Genomic DNA, 26,335 nt, shown 5'->3' with positions numbered 1-26,335 from the left:
AACTTTAAAAAGTTAGGGTGTGATTTTTACTCTCCCACACAGATATTAACCTCTGGAACAAGAAAAGAGGATAGTCCACATTTTCCTGAAAGGTAAGGAAATGTAGTTTTTATTGAATTAAAAAAGTATTCTGTTTCCACGGAGCGAAGAAGCACAAAGCACTTCTGTAAACCAGCAGTTTTTGTTAAGTGGCATCATGGCTTATTACTATTTAATACTTAGGATCCAGTTACGAAGCAGGAACACAGTGTGTGAAGTGCCATACAAACACAGAATGAAAGACTGCTTCCTGCCTGTAATAGCTGTAATTGAAATGCATCAACAGCCCTGCTGTCTGTCACTGCTCTAACCACTGTTTTGGAGTCCCACCGCCAATCTCTTAGTGCCCTGCTCTGCTGTTGTCAGCCTCACAAATGAGGCAGCTGAATGCAACGGGTGACAAAGCAATTTTTCCTGTAAGAATTAATGTAACAGAAAGCTCACCTATGATTTAAGACACAATTTAAATCATGGGGACAGCATACATGGCGTGGAAGATCACTGGGAACTGAGTGGAGGAGATGCTGGCTTTTCAGCTGCTGGCCTTTCAGAGCACATCAGGGCTCTGAAACGTTTTAACCACTTCATCTGCAAGACCGAATTGCCCAAACATTAGTCTGTTTTTCTGTCCTTCACCTCTGATTGACCTTGGTACACGCAAAGAAGATGGCAATGAAAATGGAACCATTCACAGAGGCAGCAGGAATGCTCTCAGTAAACGATTCGGGTTGAACATTCAGCCTCGCCGGTAGAAATATTAACTCTTAGGGGAAAAACTGCATTGCTGTCCATGGTAACATTAACTGCTGGATTTTTTAGAAACATGCTCTTGGCAGGTAGAGGAGTGAGTATAGATATATGTGGTGAACCGAAGAAATGGAAACAACGGTGGAAGAAGAGTATTTCACTACCAGTCTGTATAAAAACAGTGGATGTCATCATCGCTAGAGGCTTCTTATGAAGGAAGCAAGAGTTGGAAATCGTCAGCATGGATGATATAAATGAGAAAACAGTAATGAGGTGAATATGTTTCAAATGAAATCCACACTTTATTATTGAGCATTTCCACTTTTTAGTAACTTGTATATTCAAAATATCAGTTATATGCTGTATGCATCTCTATATTCACTCCTTTATTTAACCGGTTTTCTTCTGGTTATTGCAGATTTTTTAAAAGTCACTTGAGGGCCTCTCTGGTCTTGTTTCTCATTGATCTAACTGTATCTACCTCTCCTTATATATATATACAGAAAAAATGGACTGTAATCGTGGGACTACTTGTGCTCAGATGATGTTGTTTGCCTTTCATGTAGAGGAACAATGGTAAACCTGAAGACAGAGAGGACAGCTCGTCTCTTAGGTTCCCATGTGAGCTTTTCATTTTACGGGAAGCCTGGCTCCTACAACATGGATTTCCTGCTTCTCCAGATTCTTTTGTGAGCATCTGGGAATTCTTAATATTGCTGTAAACACACAATTCCTTTATAAATCTGAATAAATTGTCTCTCAAGAGTATATCCTTGCAAATTCCAGTTTGATTAGGAGCTGAATAGAACTGCATTCCTTTGTCATAGAGTATTTCTGAGAGAATTATCTGGCCTTCCTCTCATAGACTAGGCATTGATCTGTCATTTCAACACATTTTCTCCTATTCAGCCAACAATCCAACTTTTTCAGGCCCCTCCAGATGAATTTTGTATTGAATTCCTTGTTTCCTTTCTATAACCTTTGCGTCCTATCTGTGCATTATCTTTTCCCTTGCTCTGAAATCACAGTGCAAGACTCACGTCTAGTTCACATGCCTTCTTTGCATTCTACAGTTTTTCTAAGAACTTCCCTTCTATTGACCATGACTTCACAAATAGATTGAGCTTCTATTGTCTGAAAAAGAAAACACCATTGTTCTAGCTTCTGTATGTCTTCTGTGTTAAAAACCCATACTGGTTGATGGCTTATCTTCAATATGCAGTGTGTGTATCACTCCCCAAAATGTGGTGGCTTTTTTCTACAAGTACTTATACTCCGTTCACTTTTTGTTTCTTTATTTTTATTGCAAACATACATAGAGACACTGGTATCTGGAGATGCATTACTTACAGCATCTTCTTCATACATATAAAAAAAATCAAAACTCTGCATGATTGACATGAGGCAGTGTGATGGCTAAACATAACAGAAGTGACTGCTACACATAGCCATAAACTCTGGAAAAAAAAAAAGAGATTACTGGATTAGGTTGTATTACTGCATGAGGAATCTGTGTAGCACATTTTCCCGAGTATGTCTGCACACTTCTCTCCCCCCTGGCCCAACTGGGGGCACAGCCAAAAACCCAGAGGGTGGTTGTGGTGCGTAGGCATACCCCAAGAGGAACAGGCATACCAAAATCGCCCCTGAAGCAGCCCGCTTTCAAAACCACCGTGTATTAAGTGCACAGAGAGAGCAAACAGCACATCACACGGGTGTTTTATGGTGCTCTGAGCAAAAGGCCAGGGCCAAAGTGCAGCGGGCAGAGCTAACGTGGGGTCGAGCCCACACAGCACACGCCTCCAGAGCGCAGCAAGCCAGGGCGGCCTCAGCGCCGCCAGCACCCTTCGGAGCACCCAAGGGACACCCGTGAGTGAAAGGAGAGGGGGCTGCCCCCCTCAGGGCGCCCTCCCAGACCTCGCAGCACACCAAGGCCGGGCGGGAGGCAGCCCCTCAGGGCACGGTGCCCTCGGCGGCTCGGCAGGGGGCGATCCTCTCACCTCGCCGCCTCACGCCCGCCATTTTCTTCTTCCTCCTCCTCCTCCTCCTCCCGCCGGTCCCAACGCCCCGCGCGCCGCTCCCGCTCCCCGCCCCGCCGCCATTACCCCCCCCCCCCCCCACGACTCCCCTCAGGGGCGATGCCAACGGCGCCGCGACGCCCCCTCTTCTTCCTCTTCCTCCTCCGCAGCTCCACCTTCAGGATGGGCGAATCGGCCTCCCGGCTGCCCCTCGAGGGAGAAGCGCTCCCCGGCAGGAGCCAGCGCGTCCCGGTGGCAGGTAAAGGCGATTCCCCCCCCCCCCCACGCCCCGCCGCCCCTCAGCCCCTCATGCGGCCCCGGCTCCCTCAGGCGGCCCCGCGCATGCGCGCTGAGGCGGGACGGGGGCGGGGAGGGAGGGAAAATGGCGGGCGCCGCCTCGCAGCCGTGTGGGAGGGGCGGGCGGGACGCCCTGGGAGGGGATTCGTGTTCGTAATTCAGCCGCGCAATGGTGTTTCCTGGGTGGGCTTGGGGTGAGAAGAGCAGCTGATCGATTGGTGGAGCGGCCAACGGGGCTGGTTTTCGTTTGGTCGGACGTGGGTTTTGTGGTTAATTTCTGCTGAGGGCTGCAATAGACTTGTGCGGGGTTTTAAAAACATTACCTAACCCTTAACGTCTCTGTTACATAATGCCTAATAATGACATCAAAACGTGGTGCGGGTGTTCTAACCCTAGTGTTTGGAAAACTTAACTTCGTAAAAGATATTTCAGTGGTTTTGCAATGATCTTCCCTTCATTCTGCATAAATGGGAGCTGTTAGGTAAGCAAAGTAGCAACCTCGGGCTGATTTTGCCTTCTGTCAGCCGTCCTAGGAACAGAAAACATCGCAACATCATCATCACTGCTAAATAGGAGTTACAGGGGCACCCAGATGCTGCAGTATTTGATCATTCCTCCCTTTTACAAGGCAGTTTTACAGAAGTATTTTTGTGCCAGGCATCTTAAGGTCTTTCATGAAACCTGTGAACTTTGGAAAAAAAAATAAATACATAAGGTCCATAAGTGCTGGAGGGAGAATTATAAATGTCTGGTGGTGTAATCTGAGTGGAAAGAGTGTTCAAGAGCGTAGAAAAACACTGGATTGTACAGGTGCTTGGTAAAATCCTGGAGTTGGCAAGAAGGTGAAGATGAAATTAAAGGCAGCAGGAAGAATGTTTATGTCTGATGTGGAGAAGTTGTAGTCAAAGGGGTGCAGAGAGGGGCTGATGTCGTTAGGGCAATGAACTTCAGAAATAGTACCAAGGGTAGCGTATTGGATAGATAAAATCGGCACCTTCCTGTTGCTTGTTGATAAAAGCTTGGGCAAAAGATAACACCAGACCCTGTTTATGCTCTTCAGCTCTATAGATAGAATACTTTTGTGCTGTCATACAAAAAAACGTTCTCATAACGCCAATTACAATTTCTTTTGGCATTTTTATTCTATGACTAAGCATGGTATCATGTACTTAATAACAGCTCGGAGCTCCACTGAATTGCAAAAGTTAAAATAAGATGTTAACTACTTTGCGAAAAGAATGGCAAGTTAAATTTTAAACATTGTGTAACATTTCCTCAGAAATATTTCCTCTGTTTAAAGTGGTTTTAGACTGCGGATCTGGAGAAACATGTACTGGAAGGGATCTTCAGTCCAGCTCCTGTTCCAGTGCTGCTCTGGCTTCTAGTGAGCGTTTCCTTATATCTAATGTGAACCAAGGCACAGTTTGTGGTTGCTTCCCTTTCCAATACTGGTGCTACTGAGAAGGGCTTGCTCAGCTGTCATTCTCACTTCTGTTCAGCTGCTGTGATATAGCCCCTAAGTTTTCCCTTCACCTGCTGAAGCAAGCCCAATTTGTGTGCTGTAGGCTGCTGACCAGCTTGACCGTTGACCTTGCAGATCCCTGCCAGTCCATTAACATCTGTTTTGAACAGATGACCCCAAACCAGATACAGTATTCCTGGTGAATTCTTACCAGTACAGCGTAGAGGAGAATACTTCTTCCTCGTTTTGCTATCTGTGCTCCTTGTAATGCAGCCCAATACAGAGCTTTATTTGCAATGAGAGCACATTGCTGGTTCATATTTAACCTGGCATCCAGCAGCATAATCCCAAGTCCTTTCCAGCAGGGCTGAGATTATTTTGCAGCAGTGCAGAACCTGCACTTCTCATTGTTGACCTTCACGTGGTTTCTGTTGGCACAGACCTGAAAATTTTCAAGGTCTCATTGGACTGAAGGTCTGTTGTTTGGCATGTCCACTCTCACCTTCAATTTAGTGTCATCCTCAAACCTGCTGAATGTGTTTTCTGTCACATCATTCATGTTCTTGTTTAAGGTATTGAGTGATATTGGCCCCAGCATCAGCCCCTGGCATAACCTGCTACACACAAGAAATCAAGATATTGATCACTGCCTTCTGATTTTGGTGATCCTGACAGTTTTTGACACGTCTAGTGTCTAGCAATCTGTTCTTCGAGCCTGTACTTTCACAGTTTCCAAATGCATATACCGTAAGAGATGGTGTCAGAAGCCCTGCTAAAGTCAAGATGTATTCCATCCACTGCTTCGCCCTAATCTGCGTAGCCGTCATTTAATTGTGAAAGGCAGCCTGTCTGGTCAAGCATGACTTACCTTTGGTAAATGTGTTGACTATTCCTGATTACTTTCTTGCTCTCTTTGTGTTGGGAAATGTTTTTTTGAGAGGACACATTCCATGATCTTTTCTGTGGCTGAGCTGAGGCTGACCAGCGTATAGTTCCTCAATCCTCTTTTTGCCTTCCTTAAAAATGGCTGTTATTGTAGCCCATTTCTAGGCATCTGAAATCTCTCCCAATCACCTAGATTTTTCTAGATTCTACTACTACTACTATTCTATAGATACCCTATATCTGTCACAGCGCTGTGACAGTCACAGCAGTGAGTTTGCTCCACAACCTTGGACAAACTTCATGTGACTCTTTGGATTTTAACACCTTTAGCTTCTTTAAGTAGTCATAACCTGTTTTCCCCCCACATTGTTTGCTGCTCTCCTTTCTGTGTGTGCTGGTGCATGGGAGGATTTGGAACAGTCTTTGTGAAGACTTAGGCAAAAGAAGTGTTGAGTACTTCAGTCTTTTCTGTACTGCTTCTAGGTTGCCTTCTGTATTCATTAATGCACCTAATTTTTTTCTTTTTTCAACTGTCATTTTCTTGGAATTGTTTCTTACTGCTGTTTATGTCCATAGTTAGTCTTAACTCCAGCTTCGGCCTTTTCGATTTCATGTCTAAAAGCCTATGAAATGCTTTTCCATCCTTCTTTTGTTGCTTGTTATTGTTTCTACTTCTTGTATGCTCTCTCTTTGTGTTTTAGTTCACTAAGAAGCTATGTGCTTCTGATGAAGTTCCCAGTTTTCCTCCATGCTGTTTTATTCCTTAACTCTCTTAGAAAGTTTTCATCAAAGACCATACAGCTCTGGAGGGCACCTTCTCCCTTTGGCAGCCTTGCAGGACCTTCTATATAGCAATTACCTAAGTAAGCCAGTCTGCTCTTTGAAAGTCCAAAATGCTAAATCTGCTGTTTGCCTTTCCAGCCTTCCTTTGGATCCTGAACTCCGTCATCTTGTGGTTGCTGCAACTCTCTGCCATCTATGGCTGCAATGCCGCCAGTTCTTCCCTGCTTGTGAACAGCCGGTCAAGTAAAACATTATCCCTGGTTGGTCCTTCTGGCAGTTTTGTCAGGAAATTGTCACGAGTGCAGCTTCCAGAATTGCTTGCACAATTTTGTGTTACCCTCCTAGCAGATGTCTGGGAACTGAAGTTTCCCAGGGGGACCAGGGGCTGTAGTCTGGAGACTTGTGTTGGCTCGTTGCGGACTTCCCTCCTCTTGGTCAGCAGCTCTGTAATGGACCCCAAACCACACCATCTCCATTGTTTCTTTCCCCATGATCTTGACACAGAGACGCTCAGCAGACGTGATTCTACGTTCACACTGGAGCTTTGTGCCATCAAGGAGCTCTTTCCTGTAGAGTGCAGCTCCCCATCCTAGCCTGCTGTGCTAACTCTTCCTGAGAACCCCATTCCTATCCATGACACAGCTCAAGCTGTGTGCGCTGCGCCACATCTCCAATTCTGATCACATCGTAGGTCCGTGACCACACTTGGGCATCTAAGTCGTCTTCTCTGTGAGCCCAACTTTGTCTTAGCGTGTGGACGCTTGAGGAAAACGTTGCCAGACCTTTCTATGAAGCAGGAACTGGCACTGGTCAGTGACCTGAGGTGTCCATCGTGTTCAGCGGTGATAAGGGCAGAGATGAAGAGCTGCAGCCCCTCGACCATGCGTTCCCTTTGAAGATGCTGTTGATTTGCTCCTTCTCCCTCATGCGACGTAGCCTCTTCACCCCACTGCTGCCATCCCCGTGGAGGAGGTTGCGTTGCACCTGCTTGCACGTCTTGGTCCCGATGCACCAAGCTCCTGCTGCCTTATAGGCGTCTGATGGGCACGGATGCGTTCTGCCCCTCTGGGGGATTTGTTATTTTTGGGGAACATCTTGGCTGAGGGCTCCTGCTTGTGAGTGCAGAGAGCAGCTCAGGCTGTGCTGCAGCCCAAACGAGAGGAAAAAAAAGCCAAGTGACAGCTTCAGCTTGGAAGTTGCATTTAATCCAGCCTTGCAAAGAGCTACGTGGCATTCCTGTCTCTTTAAATTGCTGACCACAGGATTATGTGAGGCTTGACCTTGTCTGCCTTTTTTTTTTTTGTGTTTTATCATAAGGTTGTTGCTTATTTAGGGTCTGAGTCTAAGCAAATTACGGAGTTAAACCTTTGCTATGACGTGTAATTCTGTGAAGTGACTGGAAGTAGTTGGTTTGTGATTCAGAGGATTCAGTGGTTCGGTTTGTAAAAGTGAGTGAAAGTTTGATAAAATACCGAGCTGTGAGTTGAAAACAATGCAAACACTAAACTTCACTTTTTTGTAATGTAGTTGGATTTATCTGATCTTCAACAAATTTCATAATCTGGGAATGATGTTGTGCCTTTTCTGTCCTTGCAGTAGAGCTGCTGCATTCGTTTTTGAAAATTATGTCTTTCATAGGATTTCTATGTAACGGCGCAGTACGATGTCATGTTCCATAGTAAAATTGCATATTATTTATTGCTTCTGCCTTTCTAGTAGAACTCCAGTTTTCAGAATTAATTTTAGTTGCAGTGTCGTTGAAACATTTTCACGTTTTTGTGAGTATATATTGCTCGCTTTATTTAACTGGCTGTTTTATTTTATGATAGGGGTAGGAGCACTAGTCAAGGAGCCCTAATAACGCAGAGGGAACCCCCTGTGTCAGACATTATGTAATCCTATATGTATATATGCACACGGAGTTTTTTCTCAGCTACATAGCCTGAGATAGCAGAGTACTGCTAATTTAAAGGAGTATTTTGTCCTACTGGTCCAGGTGAGCAGTGCCAGGATGTATTTTCTGCCCGGTCTCAGCCGTGCTCCTTGCAGAGACACTCAGGTACATCTGGGGTGGGTTAACTTTTCCTGAGGCAGTAGAGGTACAACTCAGGGGTAGACAGTCTTACAATTATTTAAAGCTGTTAAAACTTTTAGCTTTATGTTTGTAGATTAATAGAGCGATAATTACACATTTTGGGGGTGGTCATCGTGAACTTCAGTCTGACCTGCATAAAAAAGAGCACAACATTTCCATGAATTAATTCTCACTTGAATCAGATCATGCTCTTTAGAGAAAATGTCCTCTGACAGAGAACCCACTGCAAAATTTCATAAATTGCTCCAGTGTTTCTTATCTCTCTCCATTAAAAAATGCATATTTTGAATTGGTTTGTTTTGTCTGATCTTCCAGCTATTGACACTTGTTACGGTTTTCTTCATGAGGATGAAAAGCATGGTAGTATGTGTTTTCTGGTTTTCCAGAAGTACATTTAGATGGTAATTAAATTGCTGGTCAACCTATTTAAAAAACAAAAAAAAACCAAAAAAACAAACACAAAGACTTAATCAGACATAAACCAAGCAAAGTAAATTCTTCTATTCTCTCAGCAAAAGGCATGTTTTTTTGTCCTCTGTTCATTCTTGTTTCTTTTTCTTAAGCTGTCATCACTTAGTTAACATCTTTCTTGACTTGTCACTATCAGCAGCAGTGACAAAGATTTTAGTAGCGCTAGCGTTGGTGTCAGCTGCAGTCTTGTTACTACCCAATATTTTCCTGTTTGCATATCAAAGGATAACTTACATTTTAGACCAAAACATTGCTCTGGGAGCTCTGTGTACCTAAGAATTCTTAAAGTCATTGGTACAGTGTATGGTTCTGTTATTAACTGTTTAATTCCAAGTCTGTATATTTTACATAAAATAAAGAGGTGGAGCAAGACTCTTGCTGCGGAGAGAGCTGAAATGCAGGAAATTCCATTTAAACTTAAGAAGAAAACTTTTTTTGTTTCGATTTTCTCCAGGCTGAGCAGAGATAGGTCATTCTTGTAAACCTCCTGGTGGAGGTACTGAAGTTTTACAGCCGAGATCACTTTCTCTTCCTTCAGAGAAACACTTCTTTGTATTTACATTCCTGCACAGCATGGACAGGTATTTTATGGGAACTCCTTTGCTCTTCTTGTTCTGTCCCCTGCCTCTGGAAGTATCCTATGCTTTTCACAGGATTTAGACAGATTGGATTCCACCCTAACTGACTCTATAGGCATGAAGGATGGTAGATCTTACATTCTTACAGGGAGTTTACTTCACGAGAGGTTTTCAAATGAGACGATATATCCCATCAGGACCCATTTAGCTGATTTCTAATACAGCATTTAGTTGGAGATCTTTTAAAGATTTATACTTTATGAACAGTAAAAATAAACGAACATTCAGAAGCAGAACTCGCCCTTTGAATTGGTTGCTTCTATACCCGTTTGCTTTAGAGGAATTTCAGTCCACACTGAACTATTTTTACCGTTCTTTAAACGCTAACCAAATTATTGGGGTCAGACTGGTTCTGGTGGTCCTGATGCCATCGCCAGCACCAGGAGGCAGCCAGCAGGACTGCCCACGGCAGTGAGCTAAGGCTGAAAGTGTGTGACTTCTCACTCATGTTCATGGCCTGGTGGGAAGCCCCCCCAGTGGAATTAAGTCGTTAGGGGCATGGCCATGGGATCATCCAGTCATTTTCTCAGCAGCCGGTGAATCCGGCATCATTAAACTTTAAATTGTGCTGAGTTGTAACGACAGAGGGGCACTGCACTGGCAAAGCATGCTGGAAATCATCGAGTTGGGATCATCAGCTCTCTTATTCATAAGTCATCAATACTTTCCTACCAAGGGTGAGTGGCAAAAGGGAGATCAGCTGAATGGGACAGCCCGATCGCTTGCTGCTTGTCACTTAGTATGTCATGGAAACGTCCGTGTTTCTGTAACCTGTTTGTCCTGTCCAGCGTTACGGAAAAATCTGGTACCTCATGCTTATTGTGTGCCTAAATATGTACGCGCTGTTAGTTGGAGAAGTTTTAAATAGATTCTCCCTGATATTCTGACAGTTTGCTGAATTGTGTAAGATGCAAGATTTTGTAAGAGAATTGCAAACTATTATGTATGCTTAAGGTTTTTTAGGATGCTTTTCAGTAAAATATAAGGAACAAGCGGAAAAACGTTAAATGTTTTTTCCTTTAATGATTTATAAAGTTTGTTAAGCATGGGCAAATATAAAACTTATTTGTGGATGCAAATTTGATACCAGTGTACTTTAGACTGAAGGTCTCAAATTCTTCAGCTTTAGACTGAAAGTCTAAAATAGAGAATATTGAGTGAGATTATGCCATAGAACAAAGACTACAAGTGAAATACAGTTTCTCTTCAGGTTTATAATGATTAATTTCATAAAGTTTTCCACCACTTTATTTACATGATACGGTGTGTTATATACAGAACCAACTGGTTACCCATTTTTTACTGAAATTTAGATGGAATGTGGGTTAAAAACAATGAGATCTGTCTTTCATCGAAGTACAGTTCAGGACCATGTTGAGTAACAGTGTCGGATGTGGTCTAGCATTTCTGAAATTTCAATTTACCTTTCTTATTCAGCAGGGTTAATTACTTATTTCTTCATTGTAAGAAACGATCTTTGCCTCAAATATGCTCAAGCCATCAATTTCCATAAATTATTAAATTTCATTACAATTCCACTCCTTATGCCAAGATTCAAATCAGAAAGGATGTAAAACAGAGTATGCTTCCTCGTGGAAGCACTTCGCATCCAATAGCAGTTTATTATCTGAAAGACAACTTCTGAAATTTGGGGTTACCACTTCTTTACAGGTAGACATGGGATGAATTTGTTTGGAAGTCTTGTCGTGATAGCGTACCATGACTTTTTCTCTTTCCTTTTTCTTTTTTTTTCCTTTTTTTTTTTTTTTTTTTTTTTCCCTTTGTCAGGTATTTATGCCTAAACACTAAACAGCTTGTATGCAGGCCAAGTGTTTGGCTATAAATATTGTACTGTCATTGGAAAAACAGGAATTACTTTTGAACCACCCATTGCATTTGCATTTTGGAAGGTGTTGCAAGGAGAAGCAAAGGTTAAGTCAATCTAAAGGGATTTTTTGTTTTGTTTTGTTTGCATGTGCTTTTTGCTCTTGGCAGCTGGAAAGCAACAACAAAAAACGAAGTTAGCATGCACACACAATGCTGGATAGATTAAAAACATCCAGCAAATATGTTTACAGAGCTGCACATCCAGCTGTCAAACGCTGCTCCCAAGACAACGCCGCCCCGATGAAAAAACCCCGCGCTTCCTTATCACCTCTAACTGCACCGCGGCATGAAGGACTACGTCATTCATCAGTAAGCCTTCTCCAAAAAAAAAGAAGAAAAATCAAAAAAAAAAAATCCAAAAATCCCTTGCCGAGTCCCCGGAGCTCCTCGCCGGCTACTTAGCATGCTTCTCACGGGCGGCCGTGCGTCGACACGAAGCGGCGCCGCACAAAGCGGCACCCCCAGGACTGCAGCGGGGCTGGTGCGCAGGAAGCTCTCCCCGGGGTTTCTCCTGGCAACAGCGCGGGTTGCTGGGAGACAGAATTACTGAAATGGGAGAAACTTTCCCCAACTGGCAGCCTCTTGAATGCAAATCAGGCTTGAAGGAGACTCCTCTTGCCGATAACCGCAATTTCCCTCGCTGAAATGAAAAATGAATCCAGAGGTTCGTTATGCAGGGGATTATGCGTGATGCCACTCTGAGGAATCACTCAAAGTTGTGTAATAAAAGCGGATAATTATTTCTAGGGAAAGGTAGTGGCGTGGTACATGGGATTCAACAGCTTCTCGTTGCTGCTACGAGCTGCTCTAGCTTCTCGTTACATCCCTACATAGAAAAGGGATATAATGTGTGAATTTGCTATATTTGTGTCGTTAAATAAACCTGTCAGAAGCATGATGCTTGTATTTACATGGGTTATTTTTTCACGTTTTTCACTATTCACAAAGTAACATACAATATTATTGTGTGAAGCCTGGGATACTTTGAACTCCTTCAGCTAATTGTGGCCATTTTATCTTTAATGCAATTTTTGCATGAATGGCATTGACCTGACATTTTGGTAATGTTGTGACTTTAACTCAGAAAAACGGACGGTGGAGAGAAGCATCTCACTTTCTTCACTTGCCTCCACGCTACTGTTTAAAACCTTTTGGACTTAGATGCTAAAGATCTGTGGAGCCAGTTGTGTCTTCAGTAGTGTCAGTGTAATTTGAATAAATGAATTTTCTTCTTTTTAAATACAGTGTTTGGCTGACTTTGCCATAGTCACGTTAGCACAAAGTTAGCGTATATGGGGAATACTAAGTTGGCTTTAAATAATGGGCTGTCGTGGCTGTTCACGTACAAGTAGGCATTGCTAAAATGGTGCTTATCACAGGTAGAGGCGCAGGATTGGGCTGCCCACTGCTGCTTCTCTTTCTTTATCAGAAAGGGGAGCATGGGGGAAAGGCCGTGGTTTGTCACTACATGGCACCAAGCACACAGCAGGGACGGAGCACTGAAAGGGACGGTCGGGATCATTGACATAATGGATGTCAAAAGACGTCACAACCAGGTGAACGGCATCCCCAAAATGCCTCTTTCATCCCACAACCACTGATGGGGTGAGTCCTGCCTTGGCTGGCTCATGCAACCAGGCAGTGCACACTGGGCACAACGGGCAACCATGGGCCCATTGGCTTGTGTTTCATCAGCGTAGCTCTATGCTGCTGGTTAAATCGTGGACGCTTCTGTCCCAGTCTTCCATTTCAAAGGGTTTTCCAGAAATAAACTGCTTTGACTATTTAAAATGTTTCAATGTTGACCCTACTATTTATTGCTCTTTTTCTCCCTTTGTTTATTGTGTCTACCTAGTCATTTAGCACCTCCGTTTTCTGTCATTTCCTTAATGAGAGAAGAGAGAACTTGTCACATGCCTTTGCATCCTGTGCTCTGTTAAAGAGTAAAGCTATTTTAATATCTTCCTACAAAATAGGTCACTTTTCAAAAAATATAATTACACTTTTCAACATGGTTGAGCTCTGTTATATATGGCATTCTTAAAGCAAAGGGTAACTGGTATGGACATCCATTCAAACCAGATCTGACCATGATTTACGTTACGGTTACAAGAACAGATTAGCATGGTGTAAGCCAGGTGTGGATTTACAGCATAATAACTACTCCAGGTAACTGCCTATGTGCATGCCTTTGTTGTGCACCAAACTCTAAGTAATCTGTCTGGTTTCATGGAAAGGTACATGCTTCGTTACATTTACTCTGGGGGTAAAAAAAAGTGCAGATAACACGAAGAAATGCTCTGGTATTTTGAGAATTTCGTTTGTGTGAGTCATTTTTGTCTTCCCTGTTTTTCCCAGAGCACCACAACCAAACTTAATTGAGGGAATGTTATTCAATGACCTATTCCTGTAGTTGGTGTAAAGCCTTGAAAATTTTGTGTTTGATGGAGTCAAAGCTGTCTTATTTTTTTTTCTACTCACTTCATCGTATGCCGGTTCACAGAATTATAATTTACTCTTTCTTTTCTTTGATTTTCTTGGTTCATGTACATGTACAACACTTCCAATAACGAAGAACAGAATTTCCAACGTCAAGTTATGCTGAAAGAGAGTTCAGTTGTTCACATATGTAACTGCAGAAGTGCAGCTTTAGTTCCCTCAGAACCTTGTTATACGGTGATGCTATAAAGAAAAAAGGGAGTACGATATTAAAAAACCTGCATACTTTAATTGATTTGAAAGTAGGTGAGTGCAAAATAGACCTTGCATTAGGTTACCAAAAAGCAGTTTTAAGGTTGTTAGAATGTTTTAGTTATTAATCTGTATCTTAGTCCTTTTGTGTTTCTTTGATATGTAGTATTTACTTCCATTTTTTTGGGGTATGAAAAGCTTTCTGTGCTTTAATTAAAGTCTTCTTGTCAAATTTATACCTTCAAATTACAATGATGTACCTTGCCTTAACTACCATTTTATGTAATGTTCATTTAGAAGTTTATTTTTTATTTGCAACTCTAGAATTGTTTGCCTTGTAATTTGTTGTGTGATAGGTTCTGTTTTATCTTGCATGTTAATATTTTATTTATTATGCATAGGCTTTCAGTGGTATGGATACATTTGTATATTGCTCATTGTGATATTTGCAGATTTTTATGATCCATATGAAACCTGCATTTAAATTTCTAGTACAATTAGAATAATACATATAAATAACTCCTAAGCTCAAATATGATAAAAACCCATGCAATATATAATGATGTTTATTGCAGTTTCTTATTTATTGCTCATAGTTCCTTCTTGTTGGAGATATGCAAAATTATCCATAGTGGAGTTTCATCTGCTTGGGTAAGGAGATTATCTGGGTCTTAGTTTCAAAGATGGGATCATATTTTCTATTGAGTCGTGTGGCCAAGTCGATTGTATCTATTTTTTTACTGTAGTTTGGGCTTGCTTTTTCAGGAATTTGACTTTCTAGGAGCCTCTGAGGATGGTGTAAGGCCTGCCCAAATTTCAGGAATGGCTGAGAAGCAGAACTCTGGTGGGAAGCAGTTTTTTTGGTGCCTCTCAGTGTGAGACAGAAAGCTGTGATCATGAGGACAGAAGCTGTTTTTGCAGGTCAGAGCTTTGGTGCCTGAGACACTGGCTGTTAACTTCTGCTGGGAACCCAGTGAGAAGGCAGCAGTATCCTGCAAGGGAGGATTATTCTGATTAGACAGTGAAGTGGTCATTGCAAGCCTGAAGGTTAGCAGCAAAAGCATGCCACATTGTGGGCTACTGCTTTGTCATCAAAAATCACTTGATTTCCTTTCCATTTCCATTTCTATGCTCAATATTTCCCGTGAACTGTATCCATCTCCATCCCTTGGGTAGAAGAAATGTTTCTGTATCTCACTGCTTGCTCTCCAAGGGAAGCATGGGTTGGTTCTTCTTGATGACAGCAATGTCCACTTTTGTTGGACATCCAAGGCGTAATCCAGATTATGTTGATGGTTCTTCAAAGCTCCTTCTGTTTGATGTTCCCCATTCATCTTTTCCTCCTTACAGGCTCAGAAATGCATTTTTTGTTTCAACATTCAGCATCTACAGATCTTAGCCCAGAACCTGGTTCTATATCTGTGGCTACTTCAGTCCATGCTCGGTCCACTCTCCCAGCAGGAACAGGAGCTGGGGAGCACAGTCGGTGGAGGGAACAGGGAGGAGAAGGAGGGCTCCAGCAAGCCCTCTGGGACAGCAACACAAAATGCAGTGGTGTAGGCTGTTACCTGCTTGGCTTGGAAAGCAGTGCCATAGGATAGTTGAGGTTGGAAAGGACTCGAGGAGATCGTTGGCTCATGAGATCAGCAGATTGGTGGCTGATCTACTGGTCTTGTAGAGGACAGATCACAGATATGAGGATGGCTGGTACAGCACATTGCACGAGAGGCAGTCTCCCACAAAGCTTTCTAAACCGCCTGGCTGACACTAGAAAAAGTCTGCTCACTGGTCATCAGGAGAAAGGAAGACTTAAGAATGTGTTGTTTCACCTACATACTTTGGGTATAGGGATTAGAGCATTGCCAGAAGTGGAGCATGCACCTCTGCAAAGTACCTGTGTTACAAATGGAAGTGGAAAGCTGCTCTTGCTCTTTGGTACTGTGAGTTGTAAGTCACACAACTGGCACTTCTAGGTCTGACTGTGGAGCCTTGCTACCCTTGGCAGACTCCTCAACATTTTGCGTTTTTCCTGGACAACCTCTCTAGGTGGCAGGCGGTTGGAGAAGATGACCTCCAGACATTCCTTCCAACATTGACCATTCTGTGATTCTCTGCTTCGGTCATCCTTCCGTTCAAGAGCTTTCCTCCAGATGATTTTCCTAGCCCTCAAGTTTGCCAACTCTCTCAGCTTGTGATTTAGATTAGCGTGATTTTCCCGCTCTACTCTGCGCTGGTGCGGCCTCACCTCGAGTACTGTGTGCAGTTCTGGGCACCACAGTACAAAAAGGACATGAAACTGTTGGAGAGTGTCCAGAGGAGGGCGACGAAGATGGTGAAGGGCCTAGAGGGGAAGATGTATGAGGAGCGGCTGAGGTCACTGGGCCTGTTCAGCCTGGAGAAGAGGAGGCTGAGGGGGGACCTCATTGCAGTCTACAACTTCCTCGCGAGAGGGAGTGGAGGGGCAGGGGACCTATTCTCCGTGATCACCAGTGATAGGACCCACGGGAACGGTGTTAGGCTGAGGCAGGGGAAGTTTAGGCTGGACATCAGGAAGAGGTTCTTCACCGAGAGGGTGGTCGCACGCTGGAACAGGCTCCCCAGTGAAGTAGTCACTGCACCAAGCCTGTCTGAATTTAAGAAGCGATTGGACTGTGCACTTAGTCCCATGGTATAAAATTTTGGGTAGACCTGTGCAGTGCCAGGAGTTGGACTTGATGATCCTTATGGGTCCCTTCCAACTTGGGTTATTCTATGATTCTATGATTTTATGATAAAAAGGTACAAAACGTGGTCTCAACGTGGAGATGCCTACGTGGGTAAGGTTCAGTAGTGTTCAGACCACAGAGGGTGATGTTGCCCATACAGAATGGGGATGAGAGCCCTTAAGATTTTTCATAGACACTGTGTGCAGGCACTGTAGTTCGATTCCCGGGATAGGCACTGAAGGTGCATGGATTTTTCTTGACTTTAAATATTACCTGTTTTCTTAAACTAAAAAGATCACAACCCTGAGGTGGGACTGGATTATTTCCTCGTAAATGTGGCTTGTAGTTTAGAAGAGGGCATTTCAACTTTTGTAATCATGCAGAAAGCATTCAGCTATGAATTAAATAAATGCAACACAGAGGAATTTTTTTTTTGTAGTAGGTATGTAATCATCTGCTATTTCTCACAAGTTGTGCTTACATTTTAAAAAAGGACAAAAAGCTACGTTGTGGAATCATTGGATGATGTCCTGATATGTTTTACCAAACCGTGATAAGAATTCTTCTAAGAGTATCAAAAGCAAAGTATTTGCACCAGAGATTCCATTATAATACGTAGAGTCTATGGGGGCTATTTTTATTGCTTGCTTGCTTTAGTTTGAATTCCTCCCCAAGGACTCACCCTCTCGCCCTGCACTTACCAGGGCTGACCTGACGTGCGATGCGAGGAGCAGAACTGAACTTGTACAGAAGCTGCATGCAAACAACTTCTAACAAATTCAACTTCACGGAATAATAACGCTTAATTTTAGTAGTATCTTGAGTGACGGTTTTCAAAGTTACTGCTCAAAAGGGAATGGGAAAGAGGAGGAATTAGCAGGTGAACCAAATGTAGAGGGTGGATTCTTAGGCAGAATGTACTAATACATCTTTGTATGAAGAAGAGAAATATCAATAAGATGACCCAAAGATATGTTTACAGTTAGTTCTTCTTTAGGATAATAATTTAGCCAGTGATCTTTTCTGTTTCCTTTTAATGATTCTGGAATGCTATGCTTTTTTTCTTTCTTTCTTTCTATTTTTTTTTCCCCATCATATCTCCCTTAAATTCATTTGTAAGTTCAGCATTTTGGATGTAATTGCTTGCTCTGGAGTGCAGCTGCAACCTATTGGGGTTGGACCCGATGATCTCTTGAGGTCCCTTCCAACCCCTACAATTCTGTGATTCTGAAATTAAGCAGTACAACTAAGAGGGTATCAGGTTTTCATGTTCATTTCTTCAGAAATTGAACATTCTGTTTTTTAAAAGTGTCTCTTGATGTTGTTAGCAACTGCACACGATTCCCATTAAAACGGTGTTGAGCAGAGGAGGGATTTGGCGTAGGACTTTATACCTTGCTTCTTAGTATTGAGTGGGTTAACAAATATGTTTTTGCATCAAGTTGTCTAAATTCTGTACTATTTGATTTAATTTGGTCCCCTGTGCTGTACTGTGTCATCAAATTGCTTTTCAAAGCACCTGAAGGATGTTCTGTTTTGTGGAGTAGGATACCATCCCACTCGGTAGGTTGGATTCAGACTCTTGAGTACCAAGCATGGGCACTGCAGGCTCTTTCTATGCCAATAAATTAAACTATATTGGGGCCCTGCCCTGTAGATGTTGAGGACTGTAGGTGTAGACGCCATCCTTTGTGGCATACAAGCGTGGTGTGGCTGTGGCTGGGCTGGTGGCAGAGGTTCAGAGGATGGGACCTGCGGCCACGAAACACCCATCAGCGGGACTTTGGTGTCTCCACGCATTGGTGGTGCAAAGTGCAGACTTTCTGAGCTGTCCATTTAAATGACTAAATTTCTGCTTGAGGCGTCATTAAGGAGTCACAGGAGTCATCGTTGTGTTGAGCATTTCACATGCCAGTATTTAATTTAATTTACAACAATTAAAAGTAAGCTTTTTGAATGAGAGAGAAAAAAGAGACCATTGAATATATATCCTATGTGTGTGGATATATGTGCACAGGCATTCCTGGGTACTGCTGTTGTAAAAATAAGTCATTCTAGTTTCATTAAATATAATGCCGATTTAGAAGTGGAAAATGAGTAAAAAATTGCTCTCTCAGGGCTGATTACTGGATGCAGGTGAGGAATTGTGAGATACTAATCTCTGTAGAACCATTTAAAACATTTAGATTGTGAGAATATAATTGTTGAAAAGAATGTTGAACACAAAATAAAGCCCTTTGTACTTGAAATTTACAACAAAGCTCTTGCTCAGTGCATAACAAAGAATATGTTCTTATTCCTTACACATGGACTGGCAATTATGAGAGGGTAACCTGACCGCATTTTGGAAAAATTCTCTGTCTTGTTAATTTGATTTTTCAGAGAATCCTTCTTCATAATCGCTGAAGATATTGAGACTTTCTATCCACTTCATTACAAGTCTATTTTCAATATACCCAAGTTAACTGTAAGTGGATACCATTACGAATAACTACCTCTACCTAAAGTGCTATGCATATATTTTTCATGTTGCACACTGTAATTGCTTTTCTAAATGACAGTCACAAATGCCTGTGAAGCTGAGTTCCTAACATTTTGATTTTTCTAAGTATCTGTTTTTCTCCTGAGATATGAAGGAAAATTATAAACAGTTAAGGGTACCAATGATGTTTAAACTTCCATGTAGTACTTTATAAATATGATGCATGCATCTAAAGTGTTCTGAGTGGCACTGGACAAAGAGAATGGGAAGACATTTTAACCTATGAACACAAATTCTCTTAGATATACTCAGGAAAAAAGAACTATCCACATTGCTGGAGAAGAATACACATAGTGAAGACTAATCCATGTATTCTGCACTTTCAGACTGGGGCATCATGCCTGCAGATGATGAGTTGTTGAAGTCTATTCCCACACTGAAATATTTAGGATGTTGTTGATAGCTTCCCATAGGGTTTGGACTTGCCATCTGTTTGCCTTGTGAAGCTGAAGAACACTCACCAGTGTCACATTTGGCCAGCCCTAAAGCCACCGCACTGCAGTGCTGTCTAGGCATGCAGATTTGTTGTGTTGGGTTTCAACGGGATTTAATTGGAACGATCCAGTTGTAGCGTTAATCTTTTTCCACGGTGTCGCTTGACTACTGCAGCCTCCCACAGAAGAAGCTCCAATCGCGCATCCATTATGTTGTCGAAATGATAAATGAAGGTGGTAAGTGGTCAGCTGCCAAGGAAGACCGTCTGTCCTCTAGGAAAGTTAATTGGGTGCGTGCACAACGATGCAAAAGTGGCTGTCACAGAATCATAGAACGGCTTGGAAGGGACCTTAACGATCCCCCAGTTCCAACCCCCTGCCATAGCAGGGATGCCACCCACTAGATCAGGTTGGCCAAGGCCCCGTCCAACCTGGCCTTGGACACCTCCAGGGATGGGGCATCCACAACCTCTCTGGGCAACCTGGGCCTCACCACCCTTGGGTAGTCATAGGTTGCCCCTGCCAGGAACATCTCATCAGGCAGCTGATGGCTCACACTGGGAGCCTGAGGACCTGAGGAACCCTCTGGAGGTCCACATGGGTCTTGACCTTCATGCTGGGATTGCTCATGCATTCAGAGGCCTTTTCTCTTGTTTTCTTTAATATTTTTTCCATTTTTTGTGGTTAAACCTGGAGATGTCCACTTACTTCAGCTGTTGCTATCTCCATTTGCTTGTTCTGCATTGTCACTATTTTTTTTTCCACATACTTCTGTCAGTATTCCTTGTTCTTTCATATTGTTCTCTGTTATAGCTACATTCACTTATTTATGGAATCTTAGATCTTTACCAATGTTTGGCTATTTAATAATAAATGAAAACAGAAAAGAGGAGAGTCATTAGGCAATTGTTACCATCTCCCCATAAGAACGGCCCAGGCAAAAGTAACATTTTTCCTGACACTTAATGTATTTCACCTTTTAATAATACATCAAGAAAGCATCTGGCTCCAAAGTCAGACTCCTAAAAAAATCTCTGCCTTGTTCTCAGAAGAATTGTTTCACTTATATCTAAAGGGAATGCCTAGACCTGCTAACAGAAGTGTGAGAGCAGAAATACTAGTAGAGGTAGCCCTGACTTGACAAAAGTGCCATATTAAGAATGTGTTTATTCTTAAGAATAAAGTGTCCGGGGGAATATCATGCACATGCTGCTTATGAGCAGTGTTCTCATTCCAGGTGTTCAGAGCGACGTTCATTGATTCACAGTGGGTAGGTGGGCTGCCAAGGAAGACAAAAAGGGAGAGGGGAAATGCACCCAACATTTTTTTTTTTAAGTAGCTGTTTGGGATTAAAGTGTCTTGATGAGTTTTCCAATGGATAAAGTCTGCTTTATGTGTACAAATACTAATTAGCATTTGTAGTTTATATTATCTTTATTTAGGCGTGCATTTACTGTGTTTCATGTGAAAATGTAGGCCTGTGTTTTTGACTTTTGTACAGCATTCCCATACATTGATTTTCCTCATAAAACTTGCCAGGTAGCCTGTATGTTTGCCTTCTCTGCAAGCAAAGAAAATAAGTGTACTTCCTTCCAAATGTGACAGCTTAAGTGAATGGCTTATTTCTACACGTAAGTTTTCCACTTGCTCATTTGACAGGTGTACTGCTATGGGTAGCCAGGTGTATGACTTTAGTGAGACACAGGTGTGCTTGAGTGAGGTGGAAAAATAAGTGAATAAAGGAATTTTGAGAAAAGACGGAGTAAGAAGACATCAGGAGGCTTTGGGGAGTAGAATTTTACGTGAGCAAATTGCAAGGGGACAAAGTGAAAAAGACAGAAAAAGAATTTGAATTGAGTGATGACCAGGGCACAGATAAATATATATATATATATATATATATCTAACAAATTCAGAGAAGAAAATATGAAATTAATATCTAAGATACTGAAAAAGAATAAAGGTGTGGATTTTTCTTTGAGCGTGTGGATTTAGATGGTGTTGAAGGACAGAGCTATGCGTTGTTTTGTAATGGTAAGCCTGAAGATGATCAAGTTTGCACTGGAGATGGATAGGAGAATATTTGGGAAGAAAGATGAGGAATCCAACTTTATATATTGTGCACTGCAAGAGGATGACATTGAAGAAATATCAGGAGGATAGCTGGAGGTATGAGAATGTTCAAGAGAAAAATGTTGGAGTCAGAGTACTTTATACAGTCCCTAATGTAGAGCCTGGTGGCATGGGAGTGGATCAGGTTTCATGGGACTTGAGTGGTGTACCAGAAGGGAAGAGGAAGGGGCTGACATTAGGATGGTGGGAAGCCAAGGGGCAACAAGGAGAAAATCGAAGAAGCCAGTGGTAAGGCAAACGACTGGCAAAGAACATTGAAAAAGTCACAAAACAAAATGTGTGGAGAAAGTTTTGCAGTTTCTTTCCATCTGAAGGTTATTGGATTTAGTGGTACGCTAGATAAGTTGGGGCTGGGAGCTTATTTATGGAAAAGCAGAGGAATTGTTTGTGTTGAGAGCTCAGAGATGAGGAAGATGCATCTTGGAAGGTGTTACTGAGGGTGGTGTAAGCAGTGCTGGTGGAGTGGAGCAGAAATGCAATCGCAGAGTATTTAAGAGACAAGAGTGGGAATTAGGAGAGTTACAGTAAAGTACACAGTTGAAAACATGCTATACGACAGGAAGAGGGTAGTCATTTCTGCAAATGAGACCCCTTGTGTTTGGAGCAGTGCATATTGAAAGATAAAATAAGGCTCTTCATCATATTAGCAAGGCTGTCCACTTCTGGAAAGTACTTGGCTGCTGGGAAATACATTTGGTTTTCCTGCCTTACTTTCAGCAAAAATAATGTTAAATAGTTAAAATTGTTCATCTCGACTGGAATTGCATACTTTTTGGAACATACCCAAAATACTGTTGTCAATACATACAGCTTTTGGAGGAAGACTAATTAAAAGATGAGTTTCTAATGATGACTGTTGGAGTAGTGTAGCCTTTCAAAAGTAATCCCACTGACAGTAATTTCTGTGAGATCTTTTTGTTCCCATGTTGATGCCTGACGGTCTTTCAGTAGAGGCGAACTGACATATTAGAGTTTTCTGTCAAGTTCACAAAGAGAAGAAATAGAAAAATTATATATAGGTGTTTTTTTTTCCAACTTGGCCTGTCATAGTGATGCTAGATGTTAACTAAGTTGATAGGATGTGCAATATTTTGAGACAAAAACATTATTTTAAAGTTAACGGTGATTTTTTGGGAGTTGGAAGGCTACTGGGAATAACATGGGTAGATCTGTTATGGTCATTGGAAACTGGGAACTTGGCAGGATGTCCCATGTATCCACCTGTCTGCAGGTTGGATAGTTTTGCCTAATTCCTTACAGATGTTTGTTTAACGTATTTTTGAAAAGTGCCATTAGTTCAGAGTACACAACCTCTTGTACATAGCAGTTGTTCTCTTTATAAAGTTTTTTCTTAAGGCCTAAACTAGACCTGGTTTTGGTTTAATTTATTTTGTGTGTGCTTTTCATGGTAGTTACATCGAACGAGTTATGTTCTCCCTTTTAGTACCTTCTTTGTACCTTCGTCTGTTCTCTTGATAGGATAGGGGTAGTGCGGGATTTTGTTCTGCTTTCAGAACTGAGATGTGGGTGTCTTCGTATGGGTACCTCAATGTGCTCTGGGTGAGCTCCCGTCGTGTTCCTCGTACTACGGGCTTCCTTGGGCTGCTCCTTGAGCCAACCGAACTTCAGCTCTGAGTCAAAGCCTTGGGAAGACTGGAGCCTTGCATCCCAAATAACAACCGAGCTCAAAACATCCGGGACTCTATACTGAGCCTCTTAACAAAAACCCCACTGGTATCCATAAACTGTAAAAGATGCACTGTTAGGGAAGTTTATTTTGTGCATAATTTATTGTGCTCGTGGATATAAATGCATGTACTTAAAATCTGGCATTCTGCCTTGGCAAATAGCTTATAGATAAAGGAAAGTGTATTCCTGTAATTCTCCTCGTACGAATCCTAGTCATTTCAAGCATCTTGAATGGAGCTCGAAATATAATTTCCTATCCTTAAAGTTTTGAAATGAATCGAGTGATTTTCCCCCAAAGGTAGCTGTCCATGCAGAGCAGTTTCTCCTGTGCATGCCACAACAAGAACTTGTGCTTTCGAATTGACGGATGACATCATTGGCATCTAGAGGTGTGGGGAGTTTGCAAAGCATTGCTTTTGTATTTGCTGGCTGGGATCAGATTGAGTATTAACTTTCAGCTGATTTTTAATAACGTTGGCATTTAGAAGGACAAGTAGTTTTCAGACTGGAGTTCAGAAAGTTAAAACGTGCACGACTTTCGAATGTGATCTTAATTCAAATCTATACGTCTCCTGCTCCTGGCATCTTCCCATGATTCTCCGGAGGAGAGAAGGAAAACATATTATTTTAAGGAGTATTTGGTACTTATTAAAATTACACATACGCCCGCCTTCAAAAGAATCTTGATTTACTGCAGGTTGTTCATGTGTCGCATGCGGACATTTTTAGAGAACAGATTTCTTATCACTGTGAACAGTGAATGGCTTCCGGAGCTCCACGATCAGGGAGCAAAAAACGTTATATCCCTTGTAAAAGGTAGGAAACCATGAAATCTATAAGCCGATTTGGCAGAAGCAGCGCGTGTTGGTGCCAAGATTTGGTGACTGACCCACAGTTTCCTGTTTTTAAATCTATTAATTGATTCGCAAAGAGCATCTTTTGGAAACAAGAACTCCGACAGCCTGGCACAGGCTGGAGCTCCGCCAAGACTGCGCGGGAAGGTTGCCATGCTGGGAGCGAGCGAGCGAGCGAGAGAGCGAGCAGCCGAGGAAAGAAAAAAAGGCAAGACTTGGCACGGCTCAGTCAAATCAGCTTCTTTTGTCTGCTTTCTCGGCTTGAGCTTCGGGAAAGAAAACCGTCCTGGGGTACAGAAAAACTCAGAACTTTCTGGTTTTCAAACTTAGCTAGCTTTTTAAGTCTCTTGGGCTGTCTGAAAGTGGTGGTACATGAAATGATGCTCAGTTGCCAGTGATAAGAGAAATAAAAGACTTCTTTAATGAAGCCTCCACAATGTCAGTTTACACATATGGGAAATGCGATATTTGATTTTTTTTTTTTGTGTGTCTGATTAAACTGTAAGGGAGCCGAGTAACTTGGAAGATTACAGAGGGAATACCTCAATAAAGAGGGAGAATTTTCGTTTTCTGCAACAACAAAAAAGTTTTCATCGACACGAATGTGCTTTAAAACCAAATCTGACCTCCTTCGGAATATGTTCAGAATGGGAATTTCGGCGTTTCTCCCACGTGTGCTACAGATGCTAACTTTTAATGGAACGTCCTTAAAGATTTCATCTGACCCAGCAGTGGAGTAAGAGTAGAGGGAAAGTTGTGACATCTTAACATAAAAGTAAGTATGTTCTTAAAGCAACAATATTTATTTTTGCTGCTTCATGCTGTCCTAGCTCCATCTCCCAGCTATTAGTGACAACACTGAAGACCAGCAGGGCAAGCCGAAGACACCCAGACTACGCCTGAAGGGCAAAACAAGAAATGAGAGCCTGGTTGTTTTGTTGCTGCTCTGAAGCATCTCTTCCAGAGCATCTCAGTAGAGAGCACAGGAAATTGCTGAATTTTCTTCTGTTGGAGGAAATAAGGGGTGGAAAAATATTGACTTCTGCCAAGTGAGGAATGTTTGAAGATGACAGAGCTGGATTTGAACTGATGACACTGGATATAGAAACTTCAATTTGTAGTTACAGTACCTGTTTGCTGTCAACTGTGAAAAAATCTGCTCTTTTTTCATACGTGGATTAAAAAAATCTGTGACGACTGAAGCGTGGATGTCTTTTGATTTCAATAAAATTAAGGACCTAGAAATCCATTGTTTGTTTTCTCCAAGGGTGCCTGGATTTTCAGTGAGACAGGTACCTTATTTCTGATTTCATAGGAACAAATACGAGTATCCTGCCTATTAGGCCTGGATGTGGTTGGATTACACTACTTCTGCTGTGACAATCAGCATTATTATTTCAGAGAGTAACTGTAAGGCATAGATTTTTATGGATCGTCTTCTCTTATAGTAAGTATCATACTATCCTTAAAGAATAGATTGTTCAGTCTGTAAGATGTGTAATTTCTAACGTGCTGCAGAAGTACATTTCCCTAATTCTTCTTGTATGCTGAAGAAAAGTAAGAAACAACATTAATGAAAAGCATTTTTGCAGTGATGTGTTTTTATTTTAACCTGTACATCATGGGATTTTGATTATTAGACGACAGAAATAATTGGCCTTTTTGATTATGGGAAAGAGCTTACTTAATATTAAATTAAATTGGTTTTATAGCAAGACGTGTCAGATTTTTACTACATCAGTGAACCTTTTGAAAGATACTATAGCTAAATAGTGGTTAAGATGCTGTTGTGATTGCCATGTGATTTACTGAAGCCTTTTAATATGGTTTGTTAGTGATTTTTGAAGAAAGTGTCTCCATCAAATGATCTATCTAGCTTATAAAAATAACAATCCTGTCTTTCTAAATTGTTGTATTCTACACAGAATTGTTAAAATAGGCATCCGCAACAGATTGCAAATTGAT

The 26,335-nt window shown here is 42.0% G+C and overlaps 1 protein-coding gene and 1 long non-coding RNA gene across 7 annotated transcripts in view; both read left to right on the top strand.

The window, feature by feature from the left end:
- The first annotated feature begins 8 nt into the window (after positions 1-8).
- Positions 9-26,335, top strand: part of MSRA (methionine sulfoxide reductase A) — a 275,643-nt gene continuing 249,316 nt past the window's right edge. The window contains exons 1-2 of one of the 4 annotated variants that reach the window (XM_080587436.1): positions 9-2,655; positions 2,975-3,063. In XM_080587436.1, coding sequence (XP_080443562.1) covers positions 2,988-3,063 — 76 coding nt within the window. In that variant the 5' untranslated portion in view covers positions 9-2,655; positions 2,975-2,987. Of the gene's footprint in view, positions 2,656-2,836; positions 3,064-24,247; positions 25,818-26,335 lie in introns of those variants that run through there. The other 3 variants (XM_080587437.1, XM_080587435.1, XM_080587438.1) reach the window with 3 other exon arrangements.
- On the top strand, positions 3,074-25,567 carry LOC308193157. Of its 3 annotated transcripts, none has more exons than XR_013949421.1 (3): positions 3,074-3,351; positions 9,252-9,378; positions 11,431-25,567. It is a non-coding gene; the product is annotated as an uncharacterized lncRNA (long non-coding RNA). The 3 variants fall into 3 exon arrangements; XR_013949423.1 differs by having other exon boundaries at positions 3,074-3,582; XR_013949422.1 differs by lacking the exon at positions 9,252-9,378 and having other exon boundaries at positions 3,074-3,582.

This window comes from Anser brachyrhynchus, assembly GCF_964034855.1.
Source record: "Anser brachyrhynchus genome assembly, chromosome: 3".
NCBI lineage: Eukaryota > Metazoa > Chordata > Aves > Anseriformes > Anatidae > Anser > Anser brachyrhynchus.
This window is presented reverse-complemented; position numbering and strand designations above follow the sequence as displayed.